The following is a 21,742-nucleotide window of genomic DNA, read 5'->3' as shown; positions in this document are numbered from 1 at the left end:
CCACTATCTACAGCTTCAGTGACTCTCAAAAAACATTTACTAAATTAATAGATAAAATCTCCTGATGACAAGATCATATTGTCACAGGTATTGGAAGGTTATCATACTGGAACTTATGAAATTGGATATAATACATTCTATTCTTTTGAAAATTAGGCCTATTAGGTTGAAGCATCCTACAGTACCTGGGGCCTTTATAGATTGCCGTAAATTAGCCATTTTCCATGCCCACTCTGTGGCTGCTTTCAGGCTGAACAGTTTTAGGAAGGATTCAGAAAGATAGTTTTTTAACCTGCTGACTACACAAATGGGCATATTGTAAGGGGTCTCAGAGATGGCATTTTTAGCCTTTGACTAATTATGACATGTTCCAAAATAATTTGGGGGGGATGAAAAAAATGTGTGTAACTTTAATGACTGTTTCTGGTATGAAATTGACATTACGTTTAATTGCAATTATATTAGCAACATCTTTAAGCTTAGACTGAGTAATACTATTATGAATTAATTCATAGATTTACTCAGTGGTATTTTTAACTGTCCAATGCAGTTACAAATGATTCACGATAATCCTTGGCTTCAGATAGTAATTTTAACTCATCTTCCCCTCTGGTCTTCCCTATGGCAGCTTTCAGAGTTTTTCTGATCTCTTTGATGCTCTTTGATTGGATAGATTTTGATTTATCATAAGTTTTAATTATTTTTTTATTAAAGAGTTTATTAAGTTTGGCTTATGTATATCTATATGTTTCCCAATATATTTCAATTTTAATGGAAACACTTGCTTTTTTTCTGTTTATAGATAGGAATAAAATTTATTGACGTAAGTAACAAATAACTACACAGGGGTTAGAAATCCTAGAGCTGAATTTTGAGAGGTTATCATAAAACTTTAATAACTTTGTCTTTTTAATATCCTTTAATTTAGTGGTGTTTGTTGTGACGGTTTTAGATTCTTTAAATGAGAAGGTTACTGATTTGTGGTCAGACTTGACCAGCAAGGGGTGTACTGCAGGAGTAGTGCAAATAGATTCAATGTTAGTGAAGATGAAGTCAAGAAGATTTTGACGCTTAGTGGGCTGGTTAATGATTTGTACAAGGAAGTTCATATTTGCTGTGTCTAGAAATCTTTATTGTATCCAATCTTCTTGCTATAGATTTTCTAGTTAATCAATGGATGTGACATCATCCAAAGATATTTTTACTTAAGGGCAGCTCAATAAGCAGATTTAGAAACTTTTCTGATCCTCTGGGATGTGGAACATGGCCTTTTGCAGGCTATGAACTGGTGAAGCAAGTTAGGCTATAGATCATCTCATCCTAATCTGAGACATTCTGGACCCAATCTGGACCCCCCTAGATTGATATCAGGTATTTAAACAATTGCTAAAGCCAATTATTACCCTTTTGTATTTGTATCTGGGCATCATTCTGGTAGAAAGCAGGATTCTCCAAGGTCATAATTTTACCTGAATTTGATTTGTGCATATCAAGCCCCAATATTTCTTCCTGCATGTTCTTCCTGAGTGAACTCCTCAAGCTATTGACATCTACATGAGCCAGGACCAAATCATAACCATATTTGTCCTATGTGAGGGACTGAAGGACCCTCTTGGCATCACAGATCCTGGCACTGGCAAGGCAGATATTACCATGTCTTTGTCCGGCTTACAGAGAGTAGAATCAGTGTGCTTGAAAATGAAGTCAACACTTAACTAGGGCATTTCTACTTGTAGTGGATGTGAGCCTGGTGATTCTCTGAGTTTTATGAGTATTGTTGATTTGTTAGCATATTGGTACTGTGGCTCTTTAGTCCTGATTCCAGGAGGTCGTGGTAGTGATTTTTTTTTTTAGATTTTGGCATATGTTGGCTTCATATGATCATGTGGAGATAGGAATGAGTCTATGTGCTTTTTACTGACCATATGTGCAAGGATCTCATACATCAAAATAGGTTGGCACAGTAGCAGCAGGCGGTCAGCGAGCATTAGGCAGTTTTGACACTGTCTCAGAATACCAAGTGCAATAATGTTGACAAACAAAAGGGATGGAGGTAGAATGGGATTATATGTTTGCCACGTGAATTGAATTGTTTTGGACATAAATTGTATACCAAGACATTTTAATTAGGAAATTGTAACTCAAAAGCACAGAAGTGAAATCTTCAAGTCTTTTCATCTTTTTGTAATGAATTTGTCAAGAATATGTTTGAAATCCCTTAATCACCAAGGTAAATTTCCCCCTTTGTGAAATATCTGTCATCATGTTTGCCTGCCACTTAAAGTCTTTTAAAACAGCAGCAGTTTAATTCATTTTTCCTCATCTGCTCATTTGCAGGTAATACTGCTGTTTTTGTTACATGCATACAACCTCATTTTTTTTTTCTCAAAAGGTTATAAACTCAAATTTTCAGTGGTATGTATTTATAATAAATACATCAGATTCAGCTAATAATGATATATACAAAGCCTATCTTCGGGTGCCATATTATTTGCTGGTGGCCAGCTGAATGATACTCAGAATGTACATCTGGAAGACTGCCATTGTGTTCTCGTGGAAGAGTACAGCAAGAATGCAGTGAAAAGATGAGTGTTGTATTTCCTTCACTTTCCCGCTCTCTTCTCTGACTTTGTGCAAGATCAGAGTTGGTATGTTATGTAAAGAATAATCACTGATAAGATTGTTTGAAACACAAAACACCAAATGAACTCATTGGCAATTACTATTGTCCTAACTGTATTCTTGTTCTTCTTTTGGCTTATCCCGGTTAGGGGTCGCCACAGCGGACCATCTGTCCACTCATGATTGTCAGTGGAGTTTTACAGTGTCGAGTTGCCAGCCCAGCACCCAACCTTCCACAGAATCCACATTGTTTTAACCATATAATCTGTAAAAAGTAATCACAAATGTAAACCAACTGGTTATATTTGTGATTATCAAATCTGAAACAAAAAAAACAACTTTTCTGTGGGAAGTTCCATCTCGAGAAATTAAATATACTAACTCCAAGGCCACACAACCTCATAGAGAGGAGAAAAAATCCTGAACTATGTAATAGCCCTAAGCAGCATCCTACGTTCACCAAGAATGATACCAGAATACCAACAAAACATCAGTTGGCTTAGTTTCTGGTGTCATTCCAAGGGAATCCAGTATCTGTCTGTTTGGGATGACATGGTTGACAGGCTTGAATGTTTTGCCAGAGATGGCTTCCAGCTGTCACCCCTGGGATTCCAAATTCTGTTCCAGGCTCTTGCCTCCCCCATTGTGCCTTTTTTAGGCAATGTCTCAAAAACAAATCTTCCAACATAAAAGATTTGTCAAAAAGCAAATTGAAAGTCATGCTGCTTACTGCTAGGAGCCTTAACCTGAAAATGCACTCACTGGAAGCTCTCTTCACACTGGAAGATGCTTACATCTGTGCAGTCATGGAAACTTGGCTCAAGGCTGTGGAGAGTACCCCTTCCTTACAAGGGTATAACTCATTCCACACATTCTGACCCCAAAATGAGGTTGGGAAGACTAAAGGTGGTGGTGCTTCTATCTTCATTAAAGACAAGCACATCTCTAGACTGGTATGCCAGCATGATGCACTAAAACTACTCCAGATGCAACTGACAATTGGCAAGACACCTATCTAATTTATAGCCATCTATAGACACCCCCCATGACTCAGGACACCCATTCCTTCTACCTGGACCTACCTGACTGCATCAAGGTACCCCCCAATAACTTGATCCTTGGTGACGTCAACTACCCTACCATAGACTGGTTGAACTATTCCTACACTAATGCACTCACCTACCGATTCCTTGACTTCATCAATTCTAATGCACTAATCCAGCTCATCTCATTCCCCACAAGGGGAGATAACATTCTGGACTTGGTTCTCACTGACATGGGTGACCACTACACCACTCCCATACCATTAAAAGGTTCTGTCCTGCCCCCAGCCACAACCAGGCTAAAATCTTCTCAAAAGCTGACTACAACCTCCTAAGGGAGGGGATCAGTAGCTTCACACCACCGCCCCCCTCAGAGGATGCAGACAACTATGCTGAACAGTATGCCAATGCAGTATACAAGCACCTGTGCAACTGCATGGACTCAGCCATACCCAACAGAACTAAAACCTGCTCCTTCAAGGAAACGCAAACCTATCTGGTGGACATCCTCTATCAACAGGCATTACAACAAAAGGAAGGAACTGTTGTCCAAGGGTAAAAAGGCACAAATTCTCATTTGGAAAAAATTCCCTCCTTAGCCATAACAAGCAATTTGATCACTAGTGAAAACCTCTAAAACCAATTATGAATCAACACTAGCCTCCAAAACAAAGAGAAACCACAAAGCCTTCTTCAGTTATGTCAGGAACCTCCCTGGCAAAGCCCAGGTTTGTTCTGAACTAGTACTTAATGGTACCACTTACACTGGTCATGCTGACTTAGCCAACCTGCTAGTAGATAGGTTCAACACAAATTTCACCCCCCTGTCCCTGTAAGGCCCATTCAACATCCCCAGTACTTCTCCTGAACCTTACATCTCCATAGATCAAGTGTTAAAGGCCCTATCCAAGGCAACAAACACAGCTTTCATGGGATCTGATAGTATCCAAAGCTGTATTCTGCACCATCTCCAGCAAGAACTAGCTTTACTATTGAGCACCCTATTCAACCGCAGCACTGTCATCCCCTTTCACAAATGTGGTGCCACTACTGACCCTGGAAACTGTTGCCCCATTAGATTGAAAAGTCTGACCTATAAAGCCATGGAACGTATTATTATGGACCTCATAAACAAGGACATAAGCAATCTCTAAACACTTGACCCCACCCAGTTTGGATTCCTCAAGGGCAGATCTTGCCTGTTGAACCTGGTTGACGTTTGTGAGACTGCCAACAAGGCCCTAGATGAGGGAAAGTCAGTACATATAGCTTACCTTGACTTGGCCAAAGCCTTTGACACAATTCTCCATTCAGGTAGCATCAAAAAGCTAACACAACTTGGCATAAATCTTTATCTCATCAGGTGGGTTACCAGTTGGCTTACTGATAGGATCCACAAGGTCAAAATAGGTGCCTCCACCTCCGACAGCAGAACTACCACTAGTGGTATTCCCCAGGGATCTGTCCTGGGACTTCTACTCTTTGGCATCTGCTTGTCAGAGGTCCAGGCAAAGATTAAAGGCCTGTGACTGACCAAGTTTGCAGATGACTGTAAGTTGGGTGCTATCACTGACTCCCCAAATGATGTTAACATACTTCAAGAGGGTCTCACAGCAAAATATGACTGGTGCCAAAGTCATGGCCTTAAGTTAAATGCAAAAAAAAATATTATCATATCATTTGTCAAAAACATGGCCCCATCTGATAACCACATCAATGGCAAGTCCCTAAGCACACAACCTGTACTGAGAGACCTGGGTACACAGGTTGGCAATAATCTAACATTCGACCATCATGTAGCGGCAGTGGTCAGAAAAGCCTTGTACCTGGTTTAGCTCATAAGTAAAGGGACTGCATCCAGAAAAAAAGGAGGTTACTGCCTCTCTGTACTCCTCCCTCATTAGGCCAATAATTGAGTACAATGCCCTGTTTGGTATGTACCTCAGCAAACATCTGTACCAGCTGTAAAGGCCACAGAAATACCTCACAAAGAGAATCCATGGCTTCCAACAACCTGTTCTATGTGGACAGGCTCAAATCGCTAACACTCTACTTGATATTGTACTGATTGCTCATTGGTGATCTGTGTCTCGCCTACAAGGCAATCTTGGACCCTGCATTACTACAGATGCTCCATATCTATAATTCTAACTCCTTGCACATTAACCAATCAAAAGACCTAAATCTAATATGTGATATTAACAAATCCTGCTGGAGGGACAGGTTTGTCCCCCACAGGCTGCTCATCTCTGGAATAGACTTCCCATGCACATCAAACAGAGTCCATCGCTGAGCCTCTTCAAGTGTAACCTTGATGAGTGGAAGGAAAACTACAAATTTGTCCCAAGGATTCCACCTGTGTCCCTCATTGACAGGGGTGACAGGTGCTGACTGAGGTTTCTTTTTTGGAGATAAACGCTTGCCTAGGCTTGTAAGGGCCCCAGGACCATTAGCTGAGTAGCCTCCTATGATCTTATGGTCAATCTGCTGGTATTCAACCATTACTTAATTGACTAGGTATACTACAGAAGAATATTGCCAGACTTTCAGCATGTGAAAATATGCATGCACTGACAAATCATATTACACCCAAATATATAAATACATAGTTTGGGGTCTTGGGGGCTGTCCCCAAGTCAGAAGTGTCCCATTGTAAAAATAAATGCTGTTGTGTTTTCAACATTTATTGTGTTATTTATGAGTAGAATAATCTTATGTCAGTTTATAAAGACACAATTATTCATAGGGGTCATTATTTTTTATACTTTTATGGAAATCATTCGTAAAGCAGCTCCTGTATCTTACCCCATCTTAAGCTTCTTTCCTACTCATTTCATCTTATACACTCCTAGACACATCAGGTCAGCGTGTCCATTTTCTGGGCTTGCCTCAGTTTTGTCTCTCATTTCTCTGCCTACTTAGACACTATTATGCACATGCACTGAGGTTATGCTTTCCATTCAACATCATGTATTTGCAATTAGCTATCTCCCACACTGTTTTCTGGGTGGGTTTTCACTAGGTGTGGCCTTTTTTGACACTTGAGGAGCATTTTTGTTTAAACCAGCATGCATCATTTTGGCTTATGTACAATTCACTAAAGTTGGATTAAGTACCATCTGAAAGTTGGGCTTGGTGAAGCTGAACTCCATAATTGCAGTTTTCCACATGAAATTATGGCCGGTGCAGTTTCAAGTGTATACTGGCAGTTACTCCTTTATTTTGGGATATTTCCTGGCTTATGGAATAATTCAAGCATGTTTAAGCTTGGACTCTACTGGGGCTTAGGCCTAATTTTTTTTTTTCTCTGGAAAAGTTTACAAATAATTGTAGTCATTGACAAACAACTCGGTGGCTCACAGGAACAGTCATCCATTTAGTGACAGCCTGCCTCACCTTTCAGGTTGCAAGTAAAAGGCATCAGAGTAAAGGAGATAGTCATCAGATGCCTAGAAAGAGTCACTTCCAGTAGCTGCTGAGTGAAGGAAACCCTATAGAAACTGTGCTGTCACATGTACAGCTTATGATGAAAGAGGATGAAGAGCCCACCTTACAAAAAGCGAGCAGAAAATAAAGTCATGAAAGCAGCAGAGTCAGATAAAGTTATAACATACATAATCAATATGTAGGGTAAGGTAGAGGAGAATGATTCCTGTCTGATGAAAGGAGAACTTGCATTCTTGTGCCAGTATACAAGAATAAAGGGGACACTCACAGCTGTGGCCAGTACAGAGGCATCAGACTCCTGTCATACTACATGAAAGTGTTGGACAGTAGAAAGTATGATGGAAGATGAGCAGTTCAGATTCAGATTAGGATGCAACACAATGGACCTTGATGTTGGGAATGAAACAGATAGTGGAGAAGAGGCTTCAGATGAGGAAACAGTTCAAATGGGCATTCCTAGACTTACGGAAATCATATGACATGATATGATGATATAATCATATTACATGATATGGTGCGTGAAAATTGTGGAATATCACAATTTGTTATGGAAATTACAATTCAACAGATTGCCACTGAAGGGAAACGTGCGTTATAAAAAAGTAACTTAATGGGTGTGTCATTTCTATAATGAGTTTGAGACTGTAGGTTCATAGGTAGGTACTAGGCTATCAGCCCAAGGGCCTACGTAAGCCTAACCAGCAAGGTACCATAGCTTACGCCACCCAAGAAAGTTATTTTCCTGTGCCACTGTCCAGCAGAGACACAGAAGTGATCCCTGGGGTGTATTTCCTATTTCCCCATCCACTCATCAAGATTTTTCTTGAAGAGTGCTAATGAAGAACTTTGCTTGACATAGATGGGTAGCTTGTTCCAGAGTATAGGAAGTCTCTGGGACAGGAATCTATCCCTCCAGCGTGTCCTGTTTATTGTGGTGGCAAGATTTAGGTCCATACAGCATGTAGCTCAGAGGGATTGGGATTTCTTTAGGTATAGCATGTCCAACAGCTCTAGTTTGAAATCGCTTTATATGTCAGGCAGAGATCACCTCGGAGTAGGCGATATGCTACAGAGTAAAGCTAGAGTTTTTTGAGGCGGTCAGTGTAGGGCATTTGTTTGAGGCTAGTAATCCTCTTTGTGATGTACTTCTGTGGCCTTTCCAGCTGATGCAGATGTCTTGCGAGGTACATTCCAAAAGGGGCATTGCATTCTATAATGGGTCTAATGAGTGACGAGTAGAGGGGGGGGCAATGACCTCTTTTTTCCTGGATAAGGACCCTTTTATGATAAGGTGTGCCACGTAGAAGGACTTCCTGACTACTGTGGTGATGTGACTATCAAAGGAGAGACTACTTTCCACCAGGGTCCCAATGTCTCTTATCATGCATTCAGTGTTAAGTAGATTGCTGCCTATGTGGTAGTTCATGGGTACAGACTTTTTACCAAAGGGGATGCCACTGCACTTTTTGGCATTGAGCTTGAGGCGATGTCTCTGACACCAGGTATCTGTCTCAGTGAGGCCCTTCTGTAGAATGTCCACATCATTTGGGGACTTGACTATGGCTCCTAGTTTGCAGTAATCTGCAAACTTCATCAGCCAGAGGCCTTCTGTGTTAGCCTGTACTTCAGAGAAGTAGATACCAAACAGGAGAGGCCCCAGGACGGAACCCTGTGGCACTCCACTTGTCACTGCCTTGAGGTCAGATTTGGAGTATGCAACTTTTACAGTGTGGGTTCTGTCAGTGAGCCAGTTGGCAACCCATCTTGTGACATGGGGATTTATACCTAGTTTAGTGAGTTTAGATATAATTCCAGAATAGGGGATGGTGTCAAAAGCCTTGACGAGGTCAAGATAGGCTGTGTGAACCACCTTACCCTCATCCACGGCTTTGGTGACTGCCTCAAAGAAATCAATCAGGTTCAGGAGGCATGGTCTGCCTTTCACAAACCTGAACTGGGTGGGATCCAGAGTTTGGAGGTTACCAATGTCTTTGTTTATGAGTTCCATAATGATATGTTCCATGGCCTTGCAGACCAGGCTCATCAGGCTAATAGGTCGATAGTTTGCAGGATGTTGCCATGTGCCATTCAGTGGGCACAAAGCCTGATGCGAGACTATTACTGAACATGGTGCTTAAGTGGGGAGCCAGCTCGTTCTGAAGTTTGTGTAAAACGTAGCCTGGGATGTTGTCCGGTCCCATGGATGCTGTGTTTTTGGCTTTAGAGAGTGCAGCTTTTACCTGCTTAGTTGTGATTACATGGACTCTGCATTCTTCCTGTATAGATATGGGCCCTTTAGGGGGTGAGAAGGGGTAAGTTAGCACTGAAAAGGTCTGCCAGAATGTCGGCAATATCAGATGGTTCTGTAATTTTCGTGCCTTTGTGCTGTAACTCAGAGCAGATCTGGGTGCTGCCATCTAGATTCTTGACATAGCTATGGTTGTCCTTTGATTTAGTGGCAATTTTGTTTTCGTAGCTAGCTTTGGAGGATCTTATAAGGGATCTCAGCTTCTTACTGAGGCTGACCAGGGAGCTCCTCCACTCATGTGATTTTACTCTCTTTTGCAACAGTTTCTTCCTTTTGTTGTACAGTTTGTTTATGGCAGGGGACCACCAGATTGGCTTCCTTTTATTGGAGGATAGTGTCTTGGTTCTGTTTGGGATAGCACTATCCATGCAATCGTGTAAGTGCTTATAGAGTGCATTTGTGTAGGATTCAGCAGTTGTAACTGTATTGTCCATCTGCATGGGTGTCATAAAGTTCACTACTTCTGTCTTAAGAATCATGAAGTTGGCTTTGGAGAAATTTTTTACTGTGGTTTCCTTAATGGGGGTGGGGGAGATGTGGATATCAAGGATGGTAAGCTTATGGTTGGATCGGACCAATGAGGAGTTGGCTTCAGGTGTGGAACACTAGTCACTCATGTTGGTAATGACTAGGTCTAGGATATTGTTGCCCCTGGTGGGGGTGTGGATAAGTTGATCTAGGGCATTGGAGTTTATGAATTCCAGAAAGCGTTGAGCTAAGGAGTTGGTGGGGTAGTTGAAGTCGCCCATTATTAGGGTGTTTGGTTGAACCATAATATTTTCCAGTACATCAAGAAAAGAGGAGTGGGAATCCTGGCACGTGGTGGGGGATCTGTAGAAAGCTACAATTTGGATTGCAGTTTTGCCCAGAGTTAGTTGTACTTTGATAACCTCGGATGCATTATGCTGAGCAACTAGCCTGGAGGTGTGGATATCCTTAATGAATATGGACACACCTCCGCCTATGCTGTTTCAGTCCAGGTTACACAGCTGAAAAGTGTGGTATGAGTTATAGCCTGGTAGTGCAGGGGTGCTCTCTGGAGCCTTGAACCAGGTCTCAGTCACTGCACAGATATTGATGTTCTCCATTTTAAGGAGTGCCTTGAGTGAGTGCATTTTGAGATTTAGACTTCTAGCATTGAGTAGCATTACCTTCAGTTTTTATTTGCCTGTTCCTGTTATGGTGGTGAATTTTTTATTTGAACCCTGCCTAAAAAAGGCACTATAGGGGCATCAAGAGCCTTAGCCAGTATCCAGAATCCCATGGGTGACAGGTGCAGGCCATTTGTGGCAAAGCATTGTGGTCTGTCGACTATGTCTTCCCAAGCACACAGATACTGGTTCCCCTTAGAATGACACCAGAAGCTTAGCCAATTGTTGAAGTCAATCATTTTGTCCTTGTACTGTGGTATCATTCTGGGAGATGGCAGAATGCTACTCAGGGCTAGGGTCATACCTGCCTGGGCTACAAGATCGGAGAGCTCTTCCATGTCTCTTTTCTTGTAGTCCAGGGAGGTACATCTCAGGTCATTCACACCAACATGGACAATGACAGAGTCATAATTGTACTTGGTGTGGAGTGACCTGACTGCGTGGGTTATGTGGCGGATCCTGGCACCCGACAGGCAGCTGACAGTAACCTTCTCCTTGTCGAGCCTGGTGAGTGGGACATCAGTGTGCCTGACTATAGAGTCACCTATGACTAGTGTGTTGGGTACGTTGTTTTGCCTTATTGGATGTGGTTGAGTGGCACACTGAGTCTGTGGGCTATGTGTCATTTGGGTTGTGTTGGGGGATGGAGGTTGCTTGCCTTTCTGCTTTGGAGGTCTCTGTTGCTTAGACAGATTATTATTGAGCGCCTCCGCGAATGTTTTTATGTTACTGTGTGTGGATTTTGGTGGTGTAGATTTAGTGAGACTATGTGATGAGTGTGGTGTGGTGCAAATGTTTATCTTCTCCTCATGACTGTCAAGTTCAGTCTTGGTTAGAGAGAGCTTTAACTCCAGTTTGGCTAGATAAGTGCATCTCTCACAGATTGCAGTGTTGGGTGGTAGGAGGAGAGGGTTGTCAGTGTACATGCGGCAATTTCTACATTGCCTCAAGATGCCCAGATTCATAAGATAGACAGGAGAGGCCACTGGGAGCTGACCCTTGGACATGCCTGAATAAAAAACTATTTACCTCTAGATAAGTGAGGAAAGTGAGTACAAGAGCTGTTTTTCTCAATGCCAGTGAGAAAAGTAAGTACAAAAACTGTTTTCCTCTAGGTAATGAGGAAGATAGAGTACTATAGTAATTAGTAGCTTATTTAGTGCTTACAAGTGCTGAGCATGAACAAGCAAATTTAAGTGCTAAAACTAAGAATCTGCATCTGCACTAGACGAGTTACAGGACAGAAACAAGTGCAAATGCATGCTTTCAAATCAGAAAGTTTAAAGAGATGGAAGAGATTGCCCAAACGGCCAGTAACTACAATTTCTGGGCCAGAACCACTCCTTATGTGGTAGACAGGTTACCTAGTGCTTACCACTCCCACTGATAAGCTAGAAGGCTTTCCTCCAACACAGAAAGGCTTGGGGGGCTCAGAAGCTTACATACAGTCCTGGATACAGCAAATCTGTATCTGGAACACTAGTTACAGGAAAGGTAGGAAATAGTCTTACAGTTTTTTTTTTTTTTTTTTTACAGAAAAGTAGCAAAAACAGTAGTAAAAAACAATTCACATGCAGCACAAGCTAGCACACTTGAGTATGCAGCAATATTAGACCAAACACCGTTTAAAAAATGCAAGTAAATTAAAAAGGACTAAAAGCAAGTGCAGAAATGGTTTATTAGGTAGAATGTGATAAAGAGAAGGGACTGGGGTAGTGTCCCAGATCAAATCTACAGTGGGGCGGGCAACTGCAAAAGCCACCAAATTTAAACTACAAACCAAAAATAGGGTGGGTGGGTGGATGGGACAAAACAGTTTCAACAGAGATCTAAGCAACAACTAACAGTACAAACTTTAAAACCAAAAAATATTCTCAGCTCTGTATATTTGCCGATCAGTCTTAGAACAGTGAGACAACAGTTTCAACACAGATCTAAGCAACAATTAACAAACTCTATAACCAAACAAATATATACTCAGCTCTGTATAATTGCAGATAATCTGTAAGGCAGGTTCCAGCAATTTGAATGGAGCTGTTACTATACCAGCTGAAGACACAGCAGAAAATGGGGGTGGGGTGGGGAAAACAGTTTCAACAGAGATCTAAGCAACAACTAACAGTACAAAATCATGTAGATCATGTTTTTCTGACATAAAGTATAAAAATCGTGATAAAAATTAACAGAGAAAAAGATCTTGAATGAAATTCAAGAATATAAACAATTAAATACTGATATGATTTAATATGAAATTTATGAGGGTTTAAACAAGGAATTTGTTAAAAGTTTGGACAAGAAAATATTCTGTATTATTTGGACCATTTGGAATGAAAGATTAAATGAGCTTATGTTTACTGGAAACTGGGTTATCCCAAATACAGTAAGAGAATGTAAGTTTTGGTTATGGAAAAAAGTAGTGGGGTCTATATGCACATGATATGGAAATTTTGAAAAGAATGAAGGAATGGAAATTTGATGTATTTTTTTTATAAATATGTAAATGTGTGGATATATTAACCTGGATATATTTGTAAATATGTGTAAATACCTGTACATAATAAAGGACCCCCTACTCTTTTCAATAGATGTTGTGGGATGTTTTACATCCACCTGAGCTACCACCAACTCAAGCAGATGAGACCTCGGTTTAACATCTCATCCTAAAAGTTGTTTTTTTAACTTGTGCCAATGTTCAGTCATGGAACTGGCCCTTTGTAATGCAATAGTTCCTGTACATGACCATTATTTTTCTTACTTTTTCTCTTACAAAATCACTTAATACTTTTTTCTTTCCTTTAATAATTGTTGTATATTAATTTATTATAAACTTATAAATTGTAATATTAGACCAGTAGAAAGTGCCTCAAGAACTGAACGTTGTTTTTCAGTGTAGATGTAGTGTACAGTGGCCACTGTAATACATGACCACTAAGATATTTCATTCTTTCATTTATTTGTATCCTGCTGCGGTGGTGCAGCAGTTAGCGTTGTCGCCTCACAGCAAGAGGTTCTCCCTTTCGATTCTCGGCTGGAGTACCTTCTGTGTTGAGTCCGCATGTCCTCCCCACAGTCGAGTGACGTTAAAGACATGCAGGTAGGTGCATGCGTGAATGGGCATGCCATCTTTGAAGGTTGGGCATCGGGCTGGCAACTTGGCACCATAAAAATCCACTGCCAATCATTAGTGGACAAATGATCCACTGTGTTGACCCCTAACCAGGAAAAGCCAAAAGACGAAAATTTATTTGTATCCTGATTACCTGTTTAATCCAGTGCAGAGTCACGGGAGAGCCAAGGCTATTCCCATCACTCTGTGGTCACAAGATATAGAAGCTCATGTTGAATGAGGTGCTGGCTGCCCCATTGCAGGATGCACACATATACTTAGTTTCACACCTCAGATTTTTAAGGAATATTAGTTCACTTCTAGAGTGTGTTTGGGATGTGACAGGAAACTGAAGCAACAGACAAAAGCCTGCATGGACACCACAAATGCGTGTTGACGCTGCATGGGAGGCACCCCATCCAACACTCAAGTTGAAGAACCAGGTACTTTGACACAACAATTCTAATCTTTGCACCATGGAGCCATATCCTTAATATACTTCTTTTATTGCAATATTATAATTTTTATCTGGTAAAATTCTGTACACAGTTATTTTAATACTGTACCATATGCTCACTAAATTCAGTTGTTTGTTCTCCCAAATCACACTGTGTAGGCCACGTCATTAAGTCTTTTTTATGTTTTACTGTTATGTACATCTTATTTTTATTTCTTTTTACTGAAAACTGATCATGGAACCACCTAATCTGTTATCTTCTTCTTCACTCAGTTTCCTGCTTGCAGGCAACTCTGTAATGCCCCATTCTACCTTTTTTATCATTTCAAATTCAGTAGAGTTTTACACATATGACTCAGCCTTATTTCCATTTATTTTGTATCCACTCACTTTAAAACTTTTATAAAGACAAGGATGCTGTATTCATTGCATTTAAGTCAGTGTAGGTATTACTCAAACTGCATGACCACTGCCCAGTAGTTATGGAAATACAAATTCAGTGCATGGATTAAATGGTGTATATGTTAGAGAAGGAACAGACATATCAAGCAATCATTTTCATTTTATAACTGAATCAAATTCAAGTCAGTGAAACATATTGCTACAGCTAATAGTTGCCACTCTGCATTGTCACAAGGATGGGTTCCATGACAGCAGATTTAATCTGTTAGGATACAAGAGAATAGTCAGAAATTGTCACTACAAAGCTTAAAGATATGACTGATCCAGGGATTGTGAAAAGGCTTGGGCACCGAATATGTTCATTGAGAAGGAAGTGACCAATTGGGGTGGCATGACATAGTGTTTATGAGTGCAAAGACATGTTCCAGGAATGCTTACTGCACTTTTAATCTTACCATACCTGCACTGACTCTTACTATGATGTTCTGAATTTGAATATGCACTCATTTTGTATATAATACTGTTGATTGAAAGACCATGATATATTTTCTGCTCTTTGAGCTCGGGTCCTGTCTGAAAAGGGTCAGGAGGCCAGTCCACATACCGATGAACAAACAGTAAATAAATAAACTTTTTTTATTGGTTTGCAGTAAAGGCAGAAAGCAAACATTATTATATCAGTAAACAGCATCTACAATAAAAAAATAAGTGCTGGAATAATCTAGACGAGAAGGGTAAGGCCATGCGCTGTTTGGGTTTTATGTACTCTGTCTCCATTGCAATTCCAAATAACTAATTTAACCAGGTACTCCTATTGTTTTGTCCCTGAATAGTTGCATTAGTTATTAGTGTTTTTACCTACTTATCAGATTAATAAAAATGGTAAAAATATGTGTTACATTATTTCATGAGAAGGAGTTTAAAATAAGGAAGGTTCAAAAATTATGTATTTATATATTATTTCATAAAAAGAACATAGAACTGGATCCTCCTGCTAGAATGAATAATGGAGTGTAATGCAACAGGAAGTATTCAAAAGGGCAAGTATCATGAACAAGGTAAAGAAAGACAAATTACAGAAAACAGCAGAAATAAGACTATATCAGACTTGTAGATAACCTTTTCCTGGCCCTTTACTTCCCAATGATGTTATCTTGTAATTGTCTTACTGTGGTCATGCTGAGCAGCACAGTCCTGGTAACTCTGATTGTAAGCACCTTAATACCCATATTTCGTGTTTGGTTTCCTAATGGACCACTTAATACACAAGTCCACCTAAACATCTGGACAGATGTGATTACATATAACCATGATGTTTACTTGTTTAGCTGTATTGTATTATCAAACTGAGTCGTCATCAGTTTCTAAACGTTGTTCTTAACTCAGACCTGTTTGTATGCAATGTTTATGCAGAGTGATTCAGTGCCTGCATGATGTGAGGTCACCTGGCTTTACTCCTCTGTACTTGGCTATATAATACAGTTGTTGTTCAAGCAAAATAAAAATAAGGATGCAACTAAGCCAAAAAAAAACAAGCAATACCATTTTATGCTATAATAAGAAAAGAGGAAGTTTTCATCTGATAGGTAACTGTTGTTCTAAAAGAAAAAAGAAAATGTAAGAAATTTTCAAAATGCTTAAAAGGAATATGCCATCTCTACAGCAAGAGGTTTTGGCACTGACTTTTCTGCAGATGACCTAAGTCTGATTTGCAGCTCAGGCACTGGTTGAGCAAAAAGGGTTTCTCTGCCCTTCTGGGAAATAATGCTGGCAGAGGCCTACGAGACCAGCTCCACCTAAAGAAGGTCTAGGATTTGTTGTAACATGGAGATGAGCCTGAAAAGAGGCATACACACAGACACACAGACACACACACGCGCACACACACACACACACACACACACACACACACACACACACACACACACACACGCACACACACGCACACGCACACGCACACACACACACTGCCAGGGTGTGGATGGATGGAACTATACACAGACAAATGAACCAGAGTAGCCTGTATTGTACACTGCTTACTAGGTAAAGAAAGGATGTTAGAAGTATACAAAAATATTTCCTGATCAATAACAGATGACAGCCTCTGTCTCTGGACCATGACTCTTACTAATGCCCTAAATTGCCAGGTGCCAGTGGAAGAATTAACCAATAGGAGATGAGGGCTTGAAAGATAAGTGAAGGGAAGAGGGTAAAAAAATTATAAAAAACAAAAACTTAAAATAAACCGCATAATGTCAAAGTGTCTGATGTTAATTTGTCCTCTCAGGTACAGAACTTTGGCAGACTTTATTCAATTGCTAATTTCTGAAGGATAGGTTTACAGAAGATACATCAGTCTAAATAACAATATTCGTAAACATAATTAGAAAGGGGAAAATAAAAAACAGTCCTTTTATATGAGGAACCTTATTAATGAAACTGTTCATATAGAAATTTCAAAAAATTTCAATAGAGACAAGGAAATAAGAAAAAGTTGTTACTTACTTCATAGCCTTGTGAGCTGTTCTGAATTCCATAGTGTGGAGTTCCAGGGTCTGAGCAGGAATTATGGGCTGGATCTTAAGTTAATTAAAAAAGGCTGTTAGATAAATAGTTGCAAAAGTTATCACTGTGTGCTAAAACAAGAAAAGCAATAGAAGCAAGTGTTAATTCATTTTACAACTGGATGATAAGAATGAAAATGTCAGGCAATAAGAATGGATGAGACAAAGCATTGTTCACAATTTCATGTCTCCAGAAATAGAGAACCCTCAACCCAAATACACATAATCCTGATTAGAAGACTATGAATAGGTATTTGTTTGAAATCTGTATTCATATGAAGGCAAGGCTCACCTAATATTTTATGAATAAGGAGAAAGTCACAGTCATTTGCTTATGAAGGGTTAGTACCACATTGCACATGCACTCAGGTCATTGGACCACAAGGTCCAATATGACTCAGTCGTAGTCCATGTGGGAGTAAATGACCTGAGATGTACCTCCATAGACTATATGAAGAAAGACATCATGGAGCTCTCGGAAAAATGTGTCTCAGGCTGGTATGAGCCTAGCATTGAGCAGCATTTTACCTTCTCCAATGATGATGCCACAATACGAGCAAAAGAGGATTAACTTCAATAATTGGCTTAGTTTCTGGTGTCATTCTAAGGGGGTACAATATTTATCAGCATGGAAGATTTTCAACAGACCACACTGCTTTGCCAGGTATGGTCTGCCCCTCTAGCCTTTTGAAATTTAGCTAAAAACATTGTCTTCCCCCATAGTCCTTTTTTAGGCAATGCCAAACTGAAGGTACTTCCAACATATCAAATCAAACGTAAGAAAATCTAATAGTATTACTGCTTAATGCTAGGAGTCTGAACAAAAAACTCCACTTCGTAGAAGCTATCTTCACCCTAGAGAATGCTGATATCTGTGCAGTCACTGAGGCATGGTTTAAAGCCGTGGACAGCACACCAATAGTGCAAGGCTATAGTGCCTACAACACAATTAGAGCAGCTACTTTACAGTCAGGGACTAAAGGTGGAGGTGTCTCTATTTGCATCAAAAATATACTTTGAGGCTGGTCAAACAGAACAATGTGCTTGAGCTACCCCATGTTCAAATCACGATAGGCAAAATCCAGTACCACTTCCTCTCAAGCTATAGACCCTCCTCTATGACCTTGGAAACAAATTCCATGTATTTAAACTTATTAGACAACAATCCAACCCAATACCATATACATGGGTGACTTTAATCACCCCACTATTAAATGAGAGTCCTATATGACACCAAATGTACAGGCACACTGATTCCTGGATTTTGTAAACAGAAAGTTCCTGGACCAGATAGTAAATACACCAACCAGGGGTGCAACCATCCGGGATCTGGTCTTCACTAATATGGGAGAGTGCTGCACACCCCCTACTGTAATGTGTTTCCTGTTAAGGTCAGACCTCAGAATGGTCTCATTTGAAGTAAAAATAAAACCTGGACCCCCAGCTAAACCTGGAATATTCAGGAACTACTCTAAGGCTAACCTTATGCTATTACATGATAACATGGCAGAATTACAAGCACCATAAACCCTGAAAACACTGCTGCCTATGCAGGACTGTTCATAAAACCTCTGTACAAGCATGTTAATAGCTGTATAGAGGCAGCTGTACTGACCTGGAAGAAGTACAGAAGTAAATTGAAAAACAAGCCACCTTGGTGTAATCACAAAATCAATACAAAGCAGTAGTTTTTGCACTGCATTGCTCAGAGTTTCCCACTTTGAAAACTTGCAGTTAGGAGATAACTCCACACAGTTTCTAACTTTTTACATTCTGAACTAGCTTTCTTTTTTCTGCAGCATTAAACATCATGCAAAACAAAAAATGTCAGAACAGTACAGTGGTATGTCTGTGAAGTTATTTGGCTGCCTCTTGTACATTTTTACAATACAAATCATTTTAATCATTCATCATCCCTATGCAAACCTTCAACAAAACACTTCAACAAGTCATATCTCAATGAGATATGGAGCACAAGAACTCAATTGTAGTTCAGATGCTGAACAGCAAATCATTTAATGAAAGATACTGGTTCAACAGTTAACATATGTAACTTAATATCAGCTTTTAACTGATGGCTGCAGTCTAAATAGTTTAAACAGTAATTTGATTTTAACGTAGCAGAATAAATAAATTAATTAATGAAACTCATGTTAGCCATGCAAATCAAAGCTAAACCTTAACAGCTCATGGATTATATGTCTATTCTGAGGAATTTACAATAATATTCTTATATCATATAACAGACATATTTTATTTTTGATATATGAGATCATAATTCTCAAAACAAAGCTGCTATTCCAGTCTGAAAAGCTTTTCTCTCAATTTTTTTAACACACGTAAACTAATGCAATCTGAATTGTTTTACAGCTTGATTGCATGCAACTCATGTAAGTGACCAACTGTGTGAGTAAGCAATTGGTGGACATCTACAAATTAGAACTATAAATATTTATAACAGATTATCAGCTGCAGGGACTGCAGACTTTACCACTGTGGAACATTATGTGTCAGAGAACAAGCCTTCAGACTACACATAACCCCAATACTGCCAGCATACAATCAAACCGGTTTCTTAGATGGGTACTATTAAGTAGATGCAAGCATCTGCATATTATGTATATATTATTTACTTTTTGCAACAGTGATACTAATAAGAGACACAGGAAGCAGATCAATTTGGATACCAGGTTCTTGCGAAAAGCATAGATAATGCTATGAATTGCCAGGATTAGTTAAATTCAGAACGTTAATTCAAGCCCAGAGTTCATAGAATTGGAAAATTTCAGAAAAAAATGTACTTACTACAGAGACTTGAAGCATAATACAGACAAAAAATGCTTAATGACAGTATGAAAAGGCAAGCAAAAATACAAACTGATTAGCGGTTACCAAGATAATGGAGTTACTTCCAAATTATAAAATTGTGGATCTCCTAATGCATTAGGAACATGTAGTGCTAGGAAGGCAAGAGTTATTAGCAGTAATGCAATTCTAAGCTGTACAAAAAACTAAAATTTGTCAGCTGGATGGTAAATGATGGAAATAAATTTAATATTCCCTAATCCAATTATAACAGAAGCTTCAGCATTGTTTTTAACTGTAATTGAATTAAGAAGATAGCAATTTGAGAACACAACATGCAATGTATTTCTGGATTGCATGTGCAGATGTACAGCAGACCATTTAAATATGTGCTGCATTGGGAGTCAGTGGTGCCCCTAATATAGTCTTCAATGACATGATTTAGGGCTGCAACCCCAAATATGTCCATCGGCCAAACTGCAAGTAATCTAGAGTGCAAATATATGTATGTATCTATCTACCTAACCGTTCATTTATTTGCATATGACTATATTATACAGAAAGAAACAAATCACATGGAATACACACTTGCTCTCCTGCAAGATTATATCGATATGTAGGTTATGATGCAATGACCTGTTGGCAGTACCATACAGAGCTAAAGATAAATTTCATTTTTTTCTTGACACTTAAGCAGAAACAAACAAAAAGAAGCACTACTGTAGTCTGAAATATTTAATTGAAAAACATCCTTACTCACTGGCAGATAAGGAAGTAAAACAACAATCCTAACCTTTGCAATTTATATTCAGTTTATCTTACGCTGAAGTTTCTTTGAATGTGGTTCTTACTTCAGATTGCTCTGTTAACAAGGGATACTCTGCCCATAGTTTTCATTGTGTCGTACTAGGTGCCAGACATGCATTCTATTTTATCTTTCCAAGAAGTCCTTCTAGCAAAATAATCATTTAATATCTAAGAGCATGGTTTCTCAAGCTAAATCTTGAATACAGCAAACTCTGAGAGCATTGAGCTTGCTGACTTTGTTGTAAGCAGATCTGAACAAGCTCCCCTGTGAGCCATATGACATCCTCTGAATTCATTATATTTAGTATACTATTACTATTTGGTGGTGTTACTATTATTGTTATTATTATTATTATTAAAAACTATCCATTGGTTGATATTCAAGGAATAGCCTGAATCTTGCCATTTTGATATTCATGTCATGGCCTGAACCTTGCTGTCCTCCTGATACTGAACAAAACGTTGCTATGTTTTTAGAAGGAGGACACCCTATGTTGATGGTGTGAGTGTGTACTAGTTTAATGAGTGAAAATGAAGATATTCAGCAATAAATAATGCTGATGTGTTGCAAAGTAGTGCAACAGCTAATGTTTCTGTCTTACAGCTCTTGTTTTTTTTCCAATTAACTTCTTTCTTGGAGTACCTTCCATGCAAAGACAGGATACCCTGCTTGGGTATGCATGAGAGTCTCCTATCCAAATGCCAAAACCATGTCAGATGAAGTGGCTTTTAGAATGCCCACAGGAATGTGAAGATATGATAGAGTTTGTTTGTGTTTTTGCAATGGGCCTGCAACCCTCCAGGGCTAATCCTTTACCTTTGCCCAATAAATACTGGGACAGACTCCATCTGGCCCGCAGCCTCAAAAAAGAATAAGGTGAGTCTCAGAAAGGGATGAATAAAGGAAATATACTGATGCTGGTGGAAGAACTAGATGATTAAGATAAAAGATTTTATTAAATGCATATGAACATTCCAGTAAAGATAGCCTCCAGAAAGCATCTTCCTTCAGGAGATTTCTAGTTGTGGT

General features: G+C 39.5%; 1 protein-coding gene across 1 annotated transcript in view; it reads right to left on the bottom strand.

Moving 5' to 3' along the window:
- The window catches only part of LOC122792903 (CUB and sushi domain-containing protein 1-like), a 4,548,980-nt gene that overhangs the window by 632,723 nt on the left and 3,894,515 nt on the right, over positions 1–21,742 (bottom strand). Inside the window, exon 51 of the mRNA XM_044060461.1 lies at positions 17,042–17,115. Within this exon, the coding sequence (XP_043916396.1) occupies positions 17,042–17,115 (74 nt within the window). The remainder of the gene's footprint in view (positions 1–17,041; positions 17,116–21,742) is intronic.

The sequence above is a fragment of the Protopterus annectens genome, chromosome 2.part0 (assembly GCF_019279795.1).
Source record: "Protopterus annectens isolate FY-2018-M chromosome 2.part0, PAN1.0, whole genome shotgun sequence".
Lineage (NCBI taxonomy): Eukaryota > Metazoa > Chordata > Ceratodontiformes > Protopteridae > Protopterus > Protopterus annectens.
The sequence above is the reverse complement of the archived record's forward strand: the minus strand, read 5'-3'. Positions and strand labels throughout refer to the sequence as shown.